General features: G+C 35.8%; 1 protein-coding gene across 1 annotated transcript in view; it reads left to right on the top strand.

Moving 5' to 3' along the window:
• The window catches only part of AGMO (alkylglycerol monooxygenase), a 328,631-nt gene that overhangs the window by 93,729 nt on the left and 215,839 nt on the right, over positions 1–19,063 (top strand). Inside the window, exon 4 of the mRNA XM_030857150.2 lies at positions 13,516–13,619. Coding sequence (XP_030713010.1) covers positions 13,516–13,619 — 104 coding nt within the window. The remainder of the gene's footprint in view (positions 1–13,515; positions 13,620–19,063) is intronic.

The following is a 19,063-nucleotide window of genomic DNA, read 5'->3' as shown; positions in this document are numbered from 1 at the left end:
GCCCTTTGTGTTTTGACAGTATCTTTGTTTTCCATTTGGGGATTTGAAAATTTTTAAGGAGTTTTGTGTAGCCATATTCTTTGATTTTTGTTTTTTTTAATGTTTGAGGCTTCTGAAAAAAATGCTAAAGTGCTGTATCACCTTCCTGTTCTCCCAACCTCATAAGTGTATCAAAAATATCTATGTTCAAGTAAAGATTAACTTCATGATAAGGTAAGCTTAACTGTAAGCAGGTGAGATAACTCTAGTCATGACTTCTTGCAGATGGTTAAGAAATCTGTAAACAGCATCCAGGTGGACAGGCTCCCAGTTTGATGTTCTAACTTTGGGACTAGAGGGGCAGTAATACACCATTTAATAATATTTAAAATACCTTGAGGAATTAGAGGAAAATTTTCTGTAGTATAAAAGCTGTCTCATTATTTTAGAGTTTGTGTCAAATAGTTTTTGAGTTTCTTCATATACTGTTCCTTATGGATTTTTCCTAAAATGTCAAATCTTTGAGGAAAGAATCTTACATTTTATTGTTGACTTTCACAAATAATAATGGTTTTCTATGTTACCTTTGCCATTCCAGTTTTCCCTTTATGTTTTTTATATATATGGTTGTTCCTATTAGTAATAAAACCAACTTTTAGGCCTGTTTGCTACCATGTATTAGAAGACAATATCACAAACTAATGTGGAGTCATTTAAAACATTTATTCATTTAGTGATACTGGGTTTTGTCCTGATCATGTGCTAAGCATTGCATAAATATCAAAAGAGAGGTCAGAAGGATACAAAAAAGCACTGAGATCTAGTTCTGCTTTGAGACCTTCCCTGGCTGTCATCTCCCTTGCCTGGGTGGCCAAGGTGGTAGTAATGCCATTAAGAAAGAAGGACGACAGGGGACAGAAAGTAAGATCATGAGATAGACTCAGGGCACAATATGTATAGAATTCTTAAAAGGAATTCAGACCCAGAGTCCGTGGAAACCTGTAGACTGAAGTATTTGGGAGCCATCAATTTTTGGATCAGTGATTCTTGAAGTCATTGGTCGTAGCACACCATGAAAAACAGTAAGAGTGAGGGGTAAAGGAAAACAAGAGTTGGTCCCTTTAAGGTGGGTGAGAATCAGGAAGGAAGTCAGGGAATTGCACCTGGATGGATAAAGAGGAAAACTGGGAGCAAGGGGTGTTACTAAAGCCAGAAGAAAAGAGTTTCAAACAGAAGCAATTGTCATATGTTTCAGAAAGTTCAAATAGGACGACATCTAAAATGAGGTCTTTAGTTTTGGCAAGAAAAGAGGCCAAGAATGATTTTGGAGAGAACTAAGTGGTATTAACAATGAGCTTAAGAATGAATGCGTGGTAAGTAAGTAAATAATCTGCTCTTTTAAGATGTTTGAGATAAAAACAAATTAAGGAAAGGGAAAGCCAAGTGTTCATGTTTTACAAAATGGAATGTTTAGATATGACTGAAATTAGGGAGATGGAATCAGTGGGAAGGAAAAAGAAAAATTTAAAAAGCATTGATTTTGCTAATGAAAATACATGTATTTAGCAAATAAAATCAATAGTTATTTATTTGGTTATTGATTATTCAAATGAAACAGTTTTATTTGGTAAGCATAGAAAAGAAAATACATTAGTGATCTACTATACAAAGATCATAGTAGGTGCTGTGGAAGGTACAACGATGGACAAATTAATTCCTCGAATTAAGAAGCTCATAAAATAGGGGAGGGTGCAAAATAGCAGAGTTATTTGTGACATTAGAGGCCAAGGAGTAATAAGAATTATACAATAATTGTACCTGGGAGGGCTGAATATGATTTCCTGAAGAAAATGACACATGCAGGTATTCTTGAAAGATGAAGGATATTTTGACAGGTCACACAAAGACGGGACCAGGAAAGTGTTGAGGGTGTTCAAGATGCCCAGAGAATGGAGGGTACATGAGAAAAAAAAAGAGGAAGATACATATTTTTTCATGTACTATTCATGTGTCACAAACTGTTACTCTTCCGATTTTATTTGTCATTTGAAAATGTAAAAACCATTCTTAGCTTGTTGGCTGTACAAAGCAGTTTGTGGGCTGGAGTTTGGCCTGTGATGTCAGTTTTCTGACCTGCACTAGATTGTGAGTGATATAAGGGCAGAGTATCTTACACATAGATATCACACAGTGAATATTTTCTGGTTGTACTGAGGCAATGAGGCCTTAATCCAGGACAGCAGGTATGAGATAGGAAAGGAAAAAATCAGGTGATTTTGTGGATTGATGGCAGTCAGTCGGGAAGTCTTGGTGGGGGCCCAAGGGAGGGAAAAGGACTGATCAAAGGTACAATAGTCATATTACAAGGTCAGAAACAGAAAGAAGGAGCATAGGCAGAAAACAATGAATTCATTTAACAAATAGCATTTGGATTTGAAGGTCATGTAGCAATGGAGTCATGGTTGGGGACTTTGGAGGTAGAATATGAAGTTTTGTCTATTAGAATAATGGGGGATATGGTCCTGCACAACCCCTTCCATCTCTCAGTGGCCAAAGAATATTCCAAGACCTCTTCCTCAAATAGTAGTGAGACTCGGTAGTCATTGATGGCCTCCCTTTTAAACCAGACATATATTCAGATTTCAGACATGCATTTACTTTGCAGGGAACAGAGGAAAGGGCAAAGTAACTCATCACAGTAACAAATAACGTTCAGTTCTATGACGTGTCAGCAAATGATAATAAGAGAGTGAGGGACAAATGTGTAGAACGAAATCGATCAGATGCAGATTGGTTCCTCAGAGGCCAGGGACAATGCCAATCTGTGTCACAATGAGACCATTCACAAAGGATAGACTGACCTGTTCCAGTTGGGACATCCAGTGCTGATTCACTCTGGCACCTTCATTGGACACCATCGCATTTCTTGCAAATTCAGTAATCTTCCAAGCTTCTAACTCATTTGCTGTGAAGCAGTAAAAATTAGTTTCAGAACACAAAGGCAAATGGTAAGACCAATAGAAAGCCCTTATTATTGGCAAAGAGATCCTGGTAGGTTTTGTTGCTGTTGACAGGGGTAATCTGTATCCACTCAGGAGGCTTAATAGAGGAAGAATAAAGACAGATTGCAGCCACCTTCTAACTAGTGGTTTTAGTGCCATTTTTTCCTGCTTTCCTGTCTTTTCCTGACAATTCCTGGTTGTTTTGCTTTCCTGTTCACTTCCTTACGTTGCTCTCCTTTCAAACTTTGGAGGTTAATTTGTTCTTGGATTCTGTGACTTATGGAGACAAATTATAGAAATCATTATTCCAAACATAATACAGCAGAAGTTCACTGGGTCTCACCACAGGCGAGCATGCTGCACAGAAGGAGTGCTTGCCAATCCTAGCTAACTCTATTGACATAAAGACAGTTCTTCTCCCACGATTTCTGCCCCCAGATTGTGCTAGTTAGGTCATTAGGAGTGCCAAATATATGTCATTAAATCCTCTGGATGGTTTCTTGCTTTTATTCTGTGTAAAGCATGTGGATTCCTTAGAATCTGAATATATTGGAAATCTCGTGATAAAATCACTAACAGCCCCCAAAACCTAAACCATGATATTACTGTGCTGTTGCTAACCAGGACCCACATGCACTAGAATTTGGTTTTATTAAATGGGTAATAAAGAGACATAAAAATTGTCAAATTCATAATTGTTTTAAAATGTAATACTGATAACTTTTATTTCAAAGAATTCGTATTTAATTCTGCCAACTTCTGCAGAGAGGGATAGTTTTCCTATAAACACAGCTTATTTTCCACATGGTTGAAAGGTATGGGAATCTCCCTTAACCAAAAATCTCTCTTCACTAGTCTTGTATTTCTGGAAATGTCAGTATTCAAGCCACTTAATACTTCAGTTCAATAACACTTTTTCTATTGAGTGAGGAAGAGCTCCTTCCAACGGATTACCAAGGATATAATCAGTATTCTCTAGCAAATTACTTGGCCCATGGCCTAGGGCCGAGGTAATATTAATCTGAAGAGAAAGAAGAGAAATCTAGGTGAATATTTAGTCTTGGCAAGTATCAACGCCCAAAATGGCTAGGAGCAGAGGGATATAAATGGAGAATGATGGAGCTTAGAGAAGGAAGAGTGTGCATGACATCAAACTGTTATTCACAGCATTCTTTTCAGGCAACCTATAACCTTCTAATAGAGTGGACAGTAAAGTCAAAAATTACCATTTTATTCTTAAGCTAGTAGACAACCAGTTTATCTCATGGGTTGGAAGTGTTGCAGAGATTATATGGACTGACAACCTACAATAAAGCTTAGTCTACTCAGAGATGGAGTAGACTGCAAAGTAGAACTCTCTCTACTTTCATGTGTAAATGCACTACTGTTTCTTTCTACTCTGTCTTTCGGTGGAGCCTTAAGCACCATACTTCGTATCTGTGTACCTAAATGTGGAATGTAATATGAAACTATGTGTATTTTATATCTGTCTGCCTTGAATATAAATACATAAACATGCATACACACAAATGTACGGTAAATATATGCATGCGCCTATGTGTAAATTACATTGGAAATGTACCTCGTTTTCTTTTCTCTTCATAGATTCGCTTTCATCCTTCCCCTGTTTCAATTCTCAAAATATGTATATGAGCAATTTCCTCATATGGGTGAGCAATGTTTAGAAATCTTGGTTGTAAACTGGCTCTTAGGAACGAGGTGCACATTTTCAAAAAGAAATGCACCCTTTTGAACTTAGGTTCTCAAATCTGCCTATATAAAGACATATAGTTCATCATAAAACTGAAAGAAAACTGTTCTATAGGACGTAATTACCATGTTCAGCAATATTTCAGGTGGGAACTGCTTTTAGCCTTTCAACTTGGGAAGCCAGGAGCATCTCTTTCTTTGCAGTGGGATGAGGAACCCCCTCTCACTTTCTGTTCCACCTGCCTGGCCTAGGCTGAAGGAAGTACACCTTTAATTTCAAGATATGGTTGGTTTTGTGTTTTCTGGTCTGGGACAAGGGCTCTAACCTGGAAGGTTAGTTGAAGATGGTGAAGTGTAGCGAGAGATTGGAAGTGAGAGACTTTGCAGGACTCATCCTAGTGCCCAGTATGAGTTCCTTTCTTTCAATCACTCCTCAAGGCCTGTCTGCTTCCCTTCCTATATCTAATACCTCTTGCCTATCATAGGAGCCTTTATTCCTGGCATTGTAATCTAACTCCCTGTGGAAGAGAGCGTGGTCCTATAGCTTCTCTCCTCTGCCAAGGAAAGCTCAGTTCTGCTAAAGTTTTCTAAAAGTTCTTACTCCTTGATCTGGCAAGGCAACAAGGAAAGTTTTCCTATTCTATATATATTTAGGTAGTAAAGGTGGAAATACGTTCATACATAACTAATAAAATGGTGGGTCTTTGGTGAGCAAAATTTAGATTCATCTGCATTGTGAGGAAAGTGAATAGTCAGGCTTGGGCTTTCCAGAGCAGGGTGGTGATGAAAGGAGAGGAGTATAAGAGCAGGAATAGTGTTGAGAAGACAATGGGGACTCTTGGAGGAGCATGGAAATGAGACTGGGGTATCAGATGCTACTAACAAGATATGCGAAGTTTCTCTTTCCTTGACATTCCCAGCCCTGTTACACACACCTGCCCCAAGGCAAGGCAAGCCTTTCATTAGAATGAAGTGAGGGGAGACTCAAGGTAGTAGAAGAAAGAGAGAGAGGAAACATCTGCAGGATATGTCCTGGATTCCCTATTGCCATCTCTTTGAAGCACTCATTTTGGAAGGCTAATGATAAGAAAATACGTTACTTTGAGCTATGCTAGTTGGAGGTTGCTTTTACAAACACAGGTACCCAGTATGCTATGAAGTGATTTCCTCATAGAAGTCAGTCCATAGGAAACACTGAGTGATAGAGTACATAGATCTGTAATAAGGTCACTGATATTGGGGGGTTTTGCATCATATTCATATGTATTAAGAGCAAAAATTACTAGTGGGGAATAAGTTCACTGAGCGATAACAAATCCCAGTGACAGCACAATAGATTTATTTCTCATTCACATCCTGGTGAAATAACGGTCAGTGGGAGCTTTCTATTCTACCCTGGTAGCCAGATAGCCAAGATCCTTCTGTCTGGTTTCTTTGCATACCCTAAGGCCTCAGCGTCCTCCACTGAATATCCTGTCTGGCAGTTGGAGGGGAACAGAGAGAGTGCAAAGGATCACACCAGTTCTCTACCCCTTCCCGGGGTGACACACATTATTTATACTTACACTGCATCATTGAGAATCAGACACACAAACCCACTGAGGGGCAGTGGGGCTGGAAAATATGGTTTCTGCCAATGATAAAATTATTAATATGTAATAAGAAAAATAATCATTACTTATGCAAGTTATTAAATCTCATATATCCCTTTCCTCATTTATAAAATGGAAACTATACAAACATCTACCTCTAGTATAGTTCTAGATAATACATGAATTAATACATATAATGTGTTTAAAATATCCCCTAGAACATGATAAGCACTTTTGTGTGTTTACAATCATTGCTATTATTATTATTATTATTATCATTAATCAGTCTCATCTTTGAGTAAAGTCAAGGAGGAACTCATAGCATTTCTAACCATTAGGTAAGTAGGCAATGATCCAAATTTAAATTGTATGAGATATTGTAAAATCTCATTTCTAGAAAAGGTGGAGAATAGACATATAGAAAGACAGGTAGGGGAGGGGTCACTTAATCTGTCAGACAGAGTGAAGCTAATATCTTCTTATATTTCATGGAAGCCTTGGTTATAATAATCTTTCAAAAGTTGTTATGAAACAATGACTACAAAGTGATGCAGGACATGTATAATTTACACAGAATTATTTTTATTTTAAGGGATGTAAAAGTTTCCTGTATCAGCGAGTTCTTTCTATATCTTTCTTTTGCTTCTATTTAGTTGTAGGTTCTTTGAGGGATGTTTTTTGTTTGTTTGTTTGATTGATTGCATGCTTTTATCTATCAGAATATCCACAAAGATATACATAGTAGGGATTCAATAAATTAGTGCTAAATAAATCCTTATTTTTAAAAAAATACACAATTTAAATGAAATCTTTTCAAATATAATCTTAATTTTTAGACTTTCCTAAATGGATTTAAAATAGAATACAACTGAACTACCTATGGACATGTCAAAATTCTGAAATTTTAAAATCACATTTTTCATTTTTAATGATAGTGGATATGGTAGGTGGAAATAACATTCTTTTATATCTTCAATTAATTTTAACATTTCATCCAAATAACAATAATAAGCATCATATTTTTTCTTGCTTTTGCATTGTATAGAAATGGAAGTTTTGATTGAAAAGATGATATACATTCTTAAGGATTTATTTTGCTTCATACTAAAAAGCTGTATCTTCTTTTATTTTTTGTTTAAATTTTGAGAGAATTTAAACATATGAATGGAGAACTAGTCTTTTAAAATTCTGCATGCTAGTTTTTAAAGACTTCCATGTGAACATAAATTTTAAAAAAATGTTAAAGTTGTGATTGCTAGAAAGATTAGAGAGACAGTTTAGTGTTTGTGACAATTTTAGAGCCATCATTTGTTACCTCCTCTAGAGAGATGATTTAATATCTACATGTTGCCAAATGTATAGATAAAAAGTGAAAATTTGGTCAGTCCTTCAGATGACTGGTTTCTATGATGCTGAATGTCTGGATATATGCAAAATGTTTTGAACAAAAATATGGAGGTCCAGCCAGTTTATCAATTTTATTCTCATTGATTTGATATTTTTAGATATATATAGTCATTTATGTTTTGGTATTAAGTGGACAAAGGATAGATTAGAAAAAAATAATAAAGACTATCAATCTCTATTCACTGAATGAATTAGCAATATCATCAATTTTATCATCACTTTGATTTGTTGCTATAGGAAGTGAATGAAATTGTGATGACACAATTGATGATGTCATCATCAGTGCATTCAATGAGGGTATATTCTTTGTTATTTCACCAGCTATTAAATTTTCCATTTAGACTTGACTTTGGCAGTTCGAGTCTGTTACTAATATTTTGATTGCTTAGTTCAGTTACTTTTTTGAAATCATTTATCAGTCATGCTTATCTGTTGGAAAGAGATGGAACAAATTTTTAAAGGATACACTTATACCTGGTACTGATATTTTCAAATTCAGAGTGAGAATTGTTTTCATTCAAAAATAGACTAGTTCAGTGTTTTGTAGCGTTAGATTTCCTGCAAAAGGCAGTAAGCAGTAGCTCCAATTCAAGAGATTTAGCACCATCATTTAATAATGTGTGTTGAGCTCCTTAATGTCCTTTACTTATTGGAAATTACCAAATACATGTCATCTGGGGCTCACAGAATAGCGGGTCCCAGTCACCTCCATTTCTGAAGGAGAAATAAAACTCCAAGAGGGGAATGAATGCATCAAATAAATCACTGTTGAGAGAGAGAGAGACAAAATTTTAAAAAGCTTTCTCTCCTTTAATGAAACTTTTTTCCCTCTCCCTTTTAATTTCATTTTTATTACTTATAAAATAAAGAATTTGAACTAAGTAACCTCATAAACTCCTTGCAGTTCTCATGTTCCATAGTTACCACACAATATGTTAAATGTTCCATCAAGTGTTACTAACATGCCTTTCTTGGTGCAAACACCAACATTTTGCAACTATGCCTGAACATTTTTTCCTTCATAACTCGAAGGTTTTCCAAATTATGAGTGAAGGCAACATCATCACCCCCAGGATGCCCCAAGACTTCCTGTCCACTACTGAAGATTAAATAGCTCTCATATAGCTGTAAAAATTCCTTGTAGACCTTGTTTGTGTCTCAGATTAACCTAAAGACTTATTTCTCTCCATTTCATAGGTGACAAGAAATGACAAAAGAGACTTATTTAGATATACTTTAGATGTATAGTACATATAGAATCTGTTAGCTTCTAAACTACAAGTTTACTCTGCTTACAAATTTTCCTCATTCTGAAAAGTTTCTTGGAAGTAACCTCTGTTCTTATACACACTAAAAATATCTTTTAATGTAACGCTCGAGTATATAAATTGGATTTCATCAAAATTAAAACCCAGTGGTTTTAATTAGGTACTGTAAAAAAAATGAAAAGTCAAACCGCAGACTGGGAGGAAATATTTGTGTGCAGAATATATAAAGATATTTCAAAACTCAATAATAAGAAAACAACCCAATTAAATTGTGGGCACTAATTTTGAATAGACAAAGAAGACATATAAATGACAAATAAGCACATGGAGAGGTAATCATTGTCATTCGCTATTGCAGAGAAGCAAATTAAAATTTCAATGTGATAATAATACACACCTATTAGAATGTTATCATATAAATAAATAAAATTAATAATGTCAAGTGCTGTCAGAGATGTGTAGCAAATTTAACTCTCGTATACTGCTGGTGGTAATACAAAACGGCACGGTCAGTTTGGAAAACGTTTTGACAGTTTTTGGCAACCTAATGTAAACATCCCATACAGTTCAGTAATCTCACTCCTGAGTATGTGCCAAAGTGAAATGAAACTTATGTTCACATGAAAACTATACTAGAAAATTTATAGATGCTTTATTTGTAATTGCCAAATACTGGAAACACTTGAAATGTTCAACTACTAAGTGGATCAAAACAAAACAAAACAAAACAAAAACTGTGGTACATCCATACAAATGCAATACTACTCAGCAAAAAAGGGAACAAACTACTGAAAAACACAGCAAAATGGAGGAATCTGTGATGCATTATGCAAGTGAAAGAAACCAAATCAGTGGATACTAGGGACTGAGAATGAGGTCAAGGAGAATTGACCACAGTATTAATTTTCTACTGCTTCGTAATACATCCGTGGCTTCTCTCATGGCTTCTGTAGGTCAGAAATCAGTGCACAGCTTGGATCAGTGCTTCTGGCTCAAGATCTTTCATGAGGCTGTAGTTAAGCAGTTAAGCTGTCTGCTGGCTGTAGTGTTATCTGAAGACTCAAGTGGGGGTGGATCGGCTTCCAAACTCACTTACATGGTTGTTGTTGGGATTCAGTTTCTTGTGGAGTTTGGGTTGAGGAGCTTAGTTCCTTGCTAACTGGTTAACCTGAGGCCTCTCCTAGTCCCCTGTCATATGTGCTTCTCCAAAGGGCAGTTCACAACACAGCAGGTGACTTTGCTCAGACAGAGTATATGAGAGTACAAGAGAAAGCACCTAAGACATAAGCCACAGTCTTTTTATAACCTAATATCAGAAGTGACATGCCATAACCTTTGCCAAAATTACATTTACTAGAAGGGAGTCATAAAATCCAGCCCACACCCAAGGGGTGGGTTTATACAGGGGGTTGAACACCAGTAGGCAAGAATCACTGGGTGCCATCTTAGAGGCTGCCTCCTATAGGAATCCTCTGGGTCCCATGGATTCTTATTTCTCTCACATTCAAAACACTCACCTCTCCCAAGGTCCTAAACATTTCATCCCATTACATTATAAGTTCAAAGTCCAGAATCTCATCATCTGAATCTGGGAGCCATGGTAGAGTCAGCCTGCCATACACAAAGTGGAACAGGGAACTTTTAGGGGTGATCAACACTGTTCCATATCTTATCTTGATTGTGACAGTGATTACATAGTGGTGTTTGTTTGGCAAAAACTCATAGAACTAAATATCAAAAGGGATGGATTTCACTGTATGTAAGTTGTACCTTAATTTACCAAAAATAGAAACAAGGTAACAAACTCAAGAATATAACATACATACAAACACACATATTACATTAAATTTTGGCCAAACAAATTGAATGATTGGTCAATGTATTAATAAAATATATTTAAAGAAATCTATATTTTGGCACTGGAAAGTAGCATTATTATTTCTAATATAATTAAAAAACCATAATAACATATCATATGCTTAGAAAATCAATAATTTTTTCTTATAGAAGAAGAAAATTATTATTGTTGACAACTTATAATTTTATTAATTTTTTTCACAGAAAGAAGTTTATTGTGATAATATCAATTTTTTCTCTTTAACATTTGGTTTTCTTCCTTAGAACAGACAACTCATCAATTCAAGTATTAGGGAAGATGAACATATATATAAATGTACTATTAACTTTTCCTCATTTACTAAAAAACTGTGGGGACAATTTTCTATAAAATGTATTTTTATAACCACTTTTGAAAATAATTTACTTCAAGTAAACTGAATATAGTCTGTGGAAAAAAACCTCTGTATTTCTTCTTGTTTTTCCCAATTCTGAAAAGTGACAGAGGTAAGGCAGTGGGATCCAGTTACTGCACCCTGTTTATACAGCTGTACTTCATTGAATGAAGGCTTGTGTTACACACAGTTTGTGATAGGAAGTAAATGCTTTTAAAACAACTATAGAGACAGGTCTTTAACCTCCACCCTCATGGATTCTTTGTTCCACCATTTAGCTTCTGTGGAGATTATAAGGAGGTAGTTCCAATGCATATTGTTACCCTCTAATTAAACCCCATCTGATTAGCTCATCCACTTGTGAACTCATAATATGGGTACATTATGACGAATTTTTTTAAACAAAAATCCTGAAAGGCCCAACAAAGTAGTGTTTTTATTTGTAATGAAGTTTTTATGTGACAGATTCTGAAATGTTCAATAATGTGTATGTTCTAAAGAGAAAATGGTGTTCAGATTACTTCAGATGTTCAATCTGTAAAAAGTTTTAAAAGATTTAGGAGATTCATCAAATTTATTACCTCTTAATAATATTCCACACAACATCTGAAGATTTCAAGTGCCTTGGGATTCTTTGTATCGCTCTTATTTTTATAGTTATATAGGCTAGTCAGTAAACCAGAGATTTAGGTTCTAGGTTATTTCAGAGATTATGCTTGGGAAGTTAGAGATCATTATGGTGAAGTAGTTCTCATTTGTGTAAGAACAATTTCCTTCATTGCTCGGGTAGAAATACAGGGTCATTACTAGGAACGATTAGAATGATTAAAGTATGAAACCAGTCAGGATCTAAGTTAGATATAAACTGATGGTTTGTGAAAATACTTGCCCCACTTGAAAATATATGACTTTAATAGAAATGACTTCTGATAGAGCTGTGTATTCATAATCCTGTTCATAATCTCATTCTCACAGAACTAAGTCTTTCTTATATCTCATTTGTTTACCAAAACTCTTTTGCACATTTTATTTGGTAACTCCCTACATAGATTGTCCACAGACCTTTCATTTCCTAAATGAATGGCCAAGAAGAAGTCCACCCAGAATGACTGTATCTATGTCTATATCTCCATTTATCCATGCTTTTCATTTTAAAAATTTCTAACAAATTGTTCTGCCATGTGCCATGTATTTTAACTATGAGTATATGGCAGCTGCAGAGACCAATAACTCAATATTTCCACTTTTAGGTTCACTGTTCAGTTCCCATGCATCCAAGCCTAAAAAATTTTAAATTTCTAATCTATACTGGCAGGGATACAATTATCACATCATATGGTTAATTCTATCTCGTGTATTTGTAGCAAAGGACAAAATATAACTTAGTTTAGCTAAGAGCATACTTTCTTTTACTAAAACAGAATATATGGCATTTTGATCTGTAATTCTGGTAGGAAATGAAAAATGAGGGCAGAATGAAAAATGTGGGCTTGTTTTCTTAAATTCCATATACATAGGTGGTTATTATAGTGGCACATTTGCTGTAGAAAAGGCAAGCAACTCTCCTTTAGGTATATATGAATCTCAAGACAGTACGAGGGCAATTTACATAATGTTCGGTGAAAATTAACAATTTGCATTTTCTTTTTTATTTTGAGGACAAACAGCAATTAGGTGGGACAATTTTAGAAATGGTATACTGTTTTGGTGAGGTATGGGAAGAACTGTATGTAACTATTAGTTATTAATATATATCTGTAAATAAAACTGAAACCTTAAATCTTAGGGCCAGATGTTATTCTGCTTTGCCTCTTATTCCAATAGACAGATTTTGAAATTTCTTAAAAAGCCATTAGGGAAGAATATTATGAAATATTTCATTCCAAAATTTATACACCAATTTCTCCCATCAGAGTACTCTTCTTTAATTAGAAATATGTTATCACATGCTGAAAACTTATCACAATGCATTGACTGTATTTGTTACAACATTACCAGTTGGCTTTTATGATTTGTCACGTTGTAATATGTTAGGAAAGTGTAAGTTTGGAAGTCATTTCAGTTTCCTGAAGGCATTTAATTATATCATATACACTATACATATTTATTGGCTGTGTTTCAATTTTTTTATTTCTTTGTAATTTATACCATCTCTGCTTCCAAAAATGATTTGAGGCAGCTCATTTTAATTATAATTATATTGGCTAGGTTTTTCAGAGATGTTCGAGATTTTTCTTCCTCACTCAACAGAGCAGCATACATAACTGAAAATGAAAATTGCTTTGTTCTTATTGTCATGGCTCATTTCAAATTGTGTGTTTTGCAGAGGTTAATTTTATGTGGGCTGCACACCAAACACACCACAGTTCAGAAGACTATAACTTATCCACAGCGCTGAGACAGTCTGTCTTCCAACTGTACACTTCCTGGGTAAGTTTATGAAATTGAATAAAGGTGATAATATAATTTCATTTAGTCGCAACTGTTTCTGTTTCCTCCAAGTAAATGAATAGAAGCTGTTTTACAAAAAATGCTTCTTTCTCCTCTGTAAGGCCAGACACTAAAGTGTTTCCTTCTCCTCTGTGAAGCCAGACACACATGAAGGAAGTGGTTTTTTCCAATGGTAGTCTTTTACTTGAGGCCCCAAAACTCACGGTGAGAAAGTGGCTGGCTGTTCTTTATTTACTGTCAACTGAGGAGTGTGACATATAGACAATGTATCTCAATTCAAATATATGTAAAGATTTCATTACAAACTTTTATAAACAGTTTTTAAAAAATCAGTTCCCATTTCTGGATGCTTGAGTAAAATCTAATTAAATTCTTTGCTTTTTATCTATGTATTAGCATAGTTAGTACAATGCTCAACAGAAAGTTTGGCTCTAAAGTATTTTAACATAAGGAAATGACAAGACTAATGAATACCAGAAATCGCCTCTAGTTCTAAGATTCTTCTCATTCTCTGGGCAAACCTGGTCCACTTGGTATCAGACCTCATCTGTGATTGTCCCTCTTTAGCTCTTCTGAGCTGTCTAAAGTACTGCTGCTAAAATGCACCTTGAGCTAGAAAGTCAGAGTTATCAATGTATAAGTGCATTCATCAGTAGCTGTTTACTAATGATAAATTATAATGATAATAATACAAATGTTCATCTGTATGGTTCTTAATAGTTTGCATGTATAATACTTCTATTAGATATGATTATTGAATATTTTCTATGTGCCGGACAATCATCTAAGACCTCTTTATGTATTAATTCATTTGTTTTTCATGACAACTTCAAGGCATAGGTACTAGTATAACTCTCATTTCAAAATGATAACTGAGTCCATAGTTTAGTCACAAAACTAGTAAAGGGAGGAGTAGAATTTGAACTCATTCAACCTGGCTGCAAAGATCTTAACCTCTACACTAAATTCTCTTCTATGTACCTCTGTATTGTTTTTCACTTATGTCATATCTTTTGATCCCTGCCCCCCGTGCTATGCTAGATCAAGTATTACCATTATCAGGTACCTGTAGGTCAATGAGGTTAATTACACAACCAGTAAGTGACAAAGTCCCGTATTTGAAATCAGATTCTTCATAATCAATAGAAAGATGTACTGGCATGTGTTCTGACCCAAACAGGAGCATAGGCCATACAAATGGATAAGCCAGTGGTGGCACTAATACATTTGCTGCAAAGGATATTGAAGGAAATCCACCCCCTGCTCCCCACACCATACACCTATGTTACAGCTTATATTAATTTCCTAGGCCTGTTGTAACAAAGTACCACAACCTGGGTGGTTTAGAACAACAGAATTGTATTGTCTCACAGTTCTGGAGGCCAGAAGTTTGAAACCAGTGCTGGCAGGGTCATGGTCCCTCTGAAAACTCTAGGGGAGCAGCTGTTCAAGTCCTTTCTCCTAGCTTCTCCAATCTTCACTCCCCATGGGAGTCTGATCTTCACATGGGGGTCTCCCTGTGTCTGTGTTCAAATTTCTCTTTTTTTATAAGGACACTAGTCATGTTGAATTAGGAGCCCACCCTACTCCCTTATGACCACATCTTAACTAATCACATCTGCAATGATCCTATTTCCAAACAAGGTCACATTCTGAGGTATTAGGGAATAGGATTTCAACACATGAACTTTAGAGTGACATGATTCAATGTATAACACAGCTCTAAGCAATATACATGGAAAAGAAAGAAAGAAAGATAGATAGATAGATAATTTCCCCCTCACATCTTCTATAGCCAGCTTGTGCTGGAACTTTAGAAGGTTAAAAGTAGAGGAACATACTACCTATTACACGCTGTATATACCTCAAGACTGGTCCAGTGAATGGAGGGAAGGACAGGCTCCTGACTGGGGAGGAGAATACTGTCCACCCTCCCTTCTTAAGGAATAGCTGCATTAATACAAATTGTTATTATCCTATACAAAATAGGCTGACTATATGACTGATTAAAATAATAATCTCAAAAATATTTATTCTCTCCTGATTTATATATTACTCTTTGCATAAGGATAACTCAAACCACCAGTAGTTACATTTTGGGGGAGAAAGTCTCCAAGGGATGTAGCTATGTTGGAAGTTGCTCCAGGTAAATCAGTGTCATTAATGAGTTAATTATCTGAGGAATGATCAAAGGAAAATTTTCTATCTGAGCATCAGAGATTTCAGAAGTAGAAGAAACCTGGGAGATACGATATTTAAATCATCTATTTTTAAAGCTACAAAATGAATCTCAGGGGAGCCCACCCATCATCCAGTATTGAACATTGTTGGCTGGAACAGTCCAGACATCTTACTCCCATCTTTATCCTGGTCTAGCTTGTGTCCTTTCCCCTATTATATCAATGCATCCAAAGATACAGATTAGTGAAAACTGAAGTGAAATGCAGGTTCACACCTATTTATTGCCAGACTAAATTCCCTTTATAACCTCTTATCACTTTGCCAAAGACACAGAAAATATGCTGAATAAGTAAATGAGCATTGGGAACGCATTACAGCTTTTAATTTGGGGTGGAGATGGGGAGGAAGAGAGGATTTCCAGTATGGGACATGAAAGGTAGAGATTGTCAATCAGCCTGGATTCTTGGTTAATATTTGTAAGTGTGCCAGAAGATAACTTGGATGGTTTCAGGATCCGTGATGGTTGCCAGTCTGTGATAGCTCTTTCTAGACATTAAAATCAGAGTTGTCAGGTCTCTTCATTTTCTTTGCATCTTTTGTAAGATTCTTTTCATCGATACAGCTATATAAGGCATATAATTTGGTAGCTACTAAGGTAACAATGTATTTTAGAACAAATAATAAATGGGTCATGTCTTTGGAGAGAAAATTGTGAAATGAAAAGAAAAATTAAGCTCAGAGTGCTTTTCTTTGACATTACTATGAAAATTAGGGTGGCAGGCCTGTCATTTAAAGTAGTTAAAGATGAGAATTTATAGCCATACTTTTTGCATTTTTTAAATCCAGTTTTAGGTGATTTAACATTACTTATCCCCAAAGAGCTACAATTAGTGGAGTAACTTTTTTTCCCCAAATTATTGATTTTTTTTTATTGAAGTGTAGTCAATGTACAATATTATATGTTACAGGTATACAAAATAGTGATTCATAATTTTTAAAGGTTATACTTCATTTATAGTTATTATAAAATATTGGCTATATTCCCTGTATTTGTTGGGGAAGCTAGTAAAGTAGTCGTGTTCAGGCTTCAGAGGCCACACTAGGCCTCTCTCTGACCTGACAATGACACTAAAGCCGGCTGCATGCCAAACTGCTGAGCTACACCCAGGCCAAAGGGGTGGCGCCAGCACACACTGTAAACCACTAGATAAGATAGAGAGTAAATCCTGGGACTTCTTGCACCTTGAGGGTCTGGCCAGCCCCTGGGGATCAAGAACATTCCAAGACTTATGAGTTAAGACCAAGGCATTTATGACAATAACCAGAGCTGCAAGCTTGCATGTAGGTTGATTGTTATCAGCATGCGGCCTGGTGCTAAAAACTGGGCTCCTTCGAGTGGCAAACTGAAGTCTCACCTGTGGGGTGGATGCACCGCCTGGGACCCTTCCCAACTGGGACTCCAGCTTTCTGTTACTTGGGACTTCCCAGCTGCTATTTGAATCTGGATGTAGGTGTCGGACCAATCTGATGATATATACTCTGTTATGTCTCTCTAATACTTTTATTCATCCCCTTCTAATGCCTGTATATTGAAATTAAGTTAAATAATCTTCTATTAAAAAATTAATTAAGTCTGCTCAGTTGTGTGAGATGAGTGGTTATTTTGCCAGTGAATCCAACGAACCTTGAAACAGAAAGAAGGATTTCAGCAAAACAGTATTGTACAATATATACTTGTTTATTTTGTACAATTATAGTTTATACCTCTTAATCCCCTATCCCTATATAGCCCCTTTTGGTAGCACCTTTTTAAGTGAGGCTTATTCATTATAATTAATTATTATAATTAAATACATTAATATTAATTATAATAATTAAATATATGGTTTTGCTTGCTACTTCAGTCTTTTATTATACATCTTAATAATATAATGCCTTAAACATGATAGTCTCTCCACTTTGCAAATAATAAAATGTGTCTAGACTCATGAATATTATGTAATATATAATAGGGTCAAGGTTAACATCTCATTTTCTTCCAACTTCATAAATAAAATATCTGAATGCTACAGCTTTATATTCAAAACATAGTTATAGAAGTGCTCAAAAAATAAAAGAATGGGATAAGTCAAAGGGTTACAGGAGCCAATTTGAAAGAGCTCCCAATGGCCAAAATGTGGAACAATTTGAACAACAAAATATATAACATAGTGTGAAGTTACAATCCAAAGTATAAAATAAATATCTTTGAAATCAGTCCACATTGACATAGATAAATGATTAAATACATAAATAAATAGGAACAAATAAATGGGAAACGAAATCCCCTAAAGAATTTCAAGAGAATTTCAAATTATATATGTAGATACTGCCCCCATCCAGGAAATGGAGGTTAATACCTCCTTTACCATTGCCCTTTGAGTGTGGACTCTAATAACTCCTTCACAAAGAATAGAGTATGGAAAGGGACAAAGGGTGGGGTGGAAGTGAAAGTTTAACTTTAGATTGAAGAAACTTAGCAAACACAATAAATCGCGGGTCAAAGTTTACATCATCAGGTTGTATTGGTAGCAGGTACCCTTTGATAAGATGTGATAAAATTATGCTGTTGGTATGTACCCTATGACAAGATACATGGGAATGGACCTTCACCCCTGTGGTCTTTGTCACCAAAACCCATAACCCCAGTTTAACCATAAGAAAAGACATGTGTCAAACCCAAATTGAGTGACATTCTACAAAATACCTAACCAGTACTCGAAAGTGTAAAGGTTATGAAACACAGAGAATGTCTGAGAAACTGTCACGGATCAGAGGAGACTATAAGATACAAAACTAAATGTAATGTTTTATCCTAGATGGATCCTAAAGCAGGAAAAGAATATTAGGGGGGAAGAAAAACAGAACTAATGAAATCTAAATAAGGTGTAGAGTTTAGTGGAGTTTAGTTAAAAGTAATGTACTGGGCTTCCCTGGTGGCACAGTGGTTGAGAGTCCGCCTGCCGATGCAGGGGACACGGGTTCGTACCCTGGTCCGGGAGGATCCCACATGCCGCGGAGCGGCTGGGCCCGTGAGCCATGGCCACTGAGCCTGCGCGTCCGGAGCCTGTGCTCCGCAACGGGAGAGGCCACAACAGTGAGAGGCCCGCGTACCGCAAAAAAAAAAAAAAAAAAAAAAAAAAAAAAAAAAAAGTAATGTACCACTGTCACTTCCTTAGTTGTTTCAATGCAGCTTAGTAATA

Source organism: Globicephala melas, chromosome 9 (assembly GCF_963455315.2).
Source record: "Globicephala melas chromosome 9, mGloMel1.2, whole genome shotgun sequence".
Lineage (NCBI taxonomy): Eukaryota > Metazoa > Chordata > Mammalia > Artiodactyla > Delphinidae > Globicephala > Globicephala melas.
Note: the sequence above shows the minus strand (reverse complement) of the source record. Positions and strands in the feature narration are given on the sequence as shown.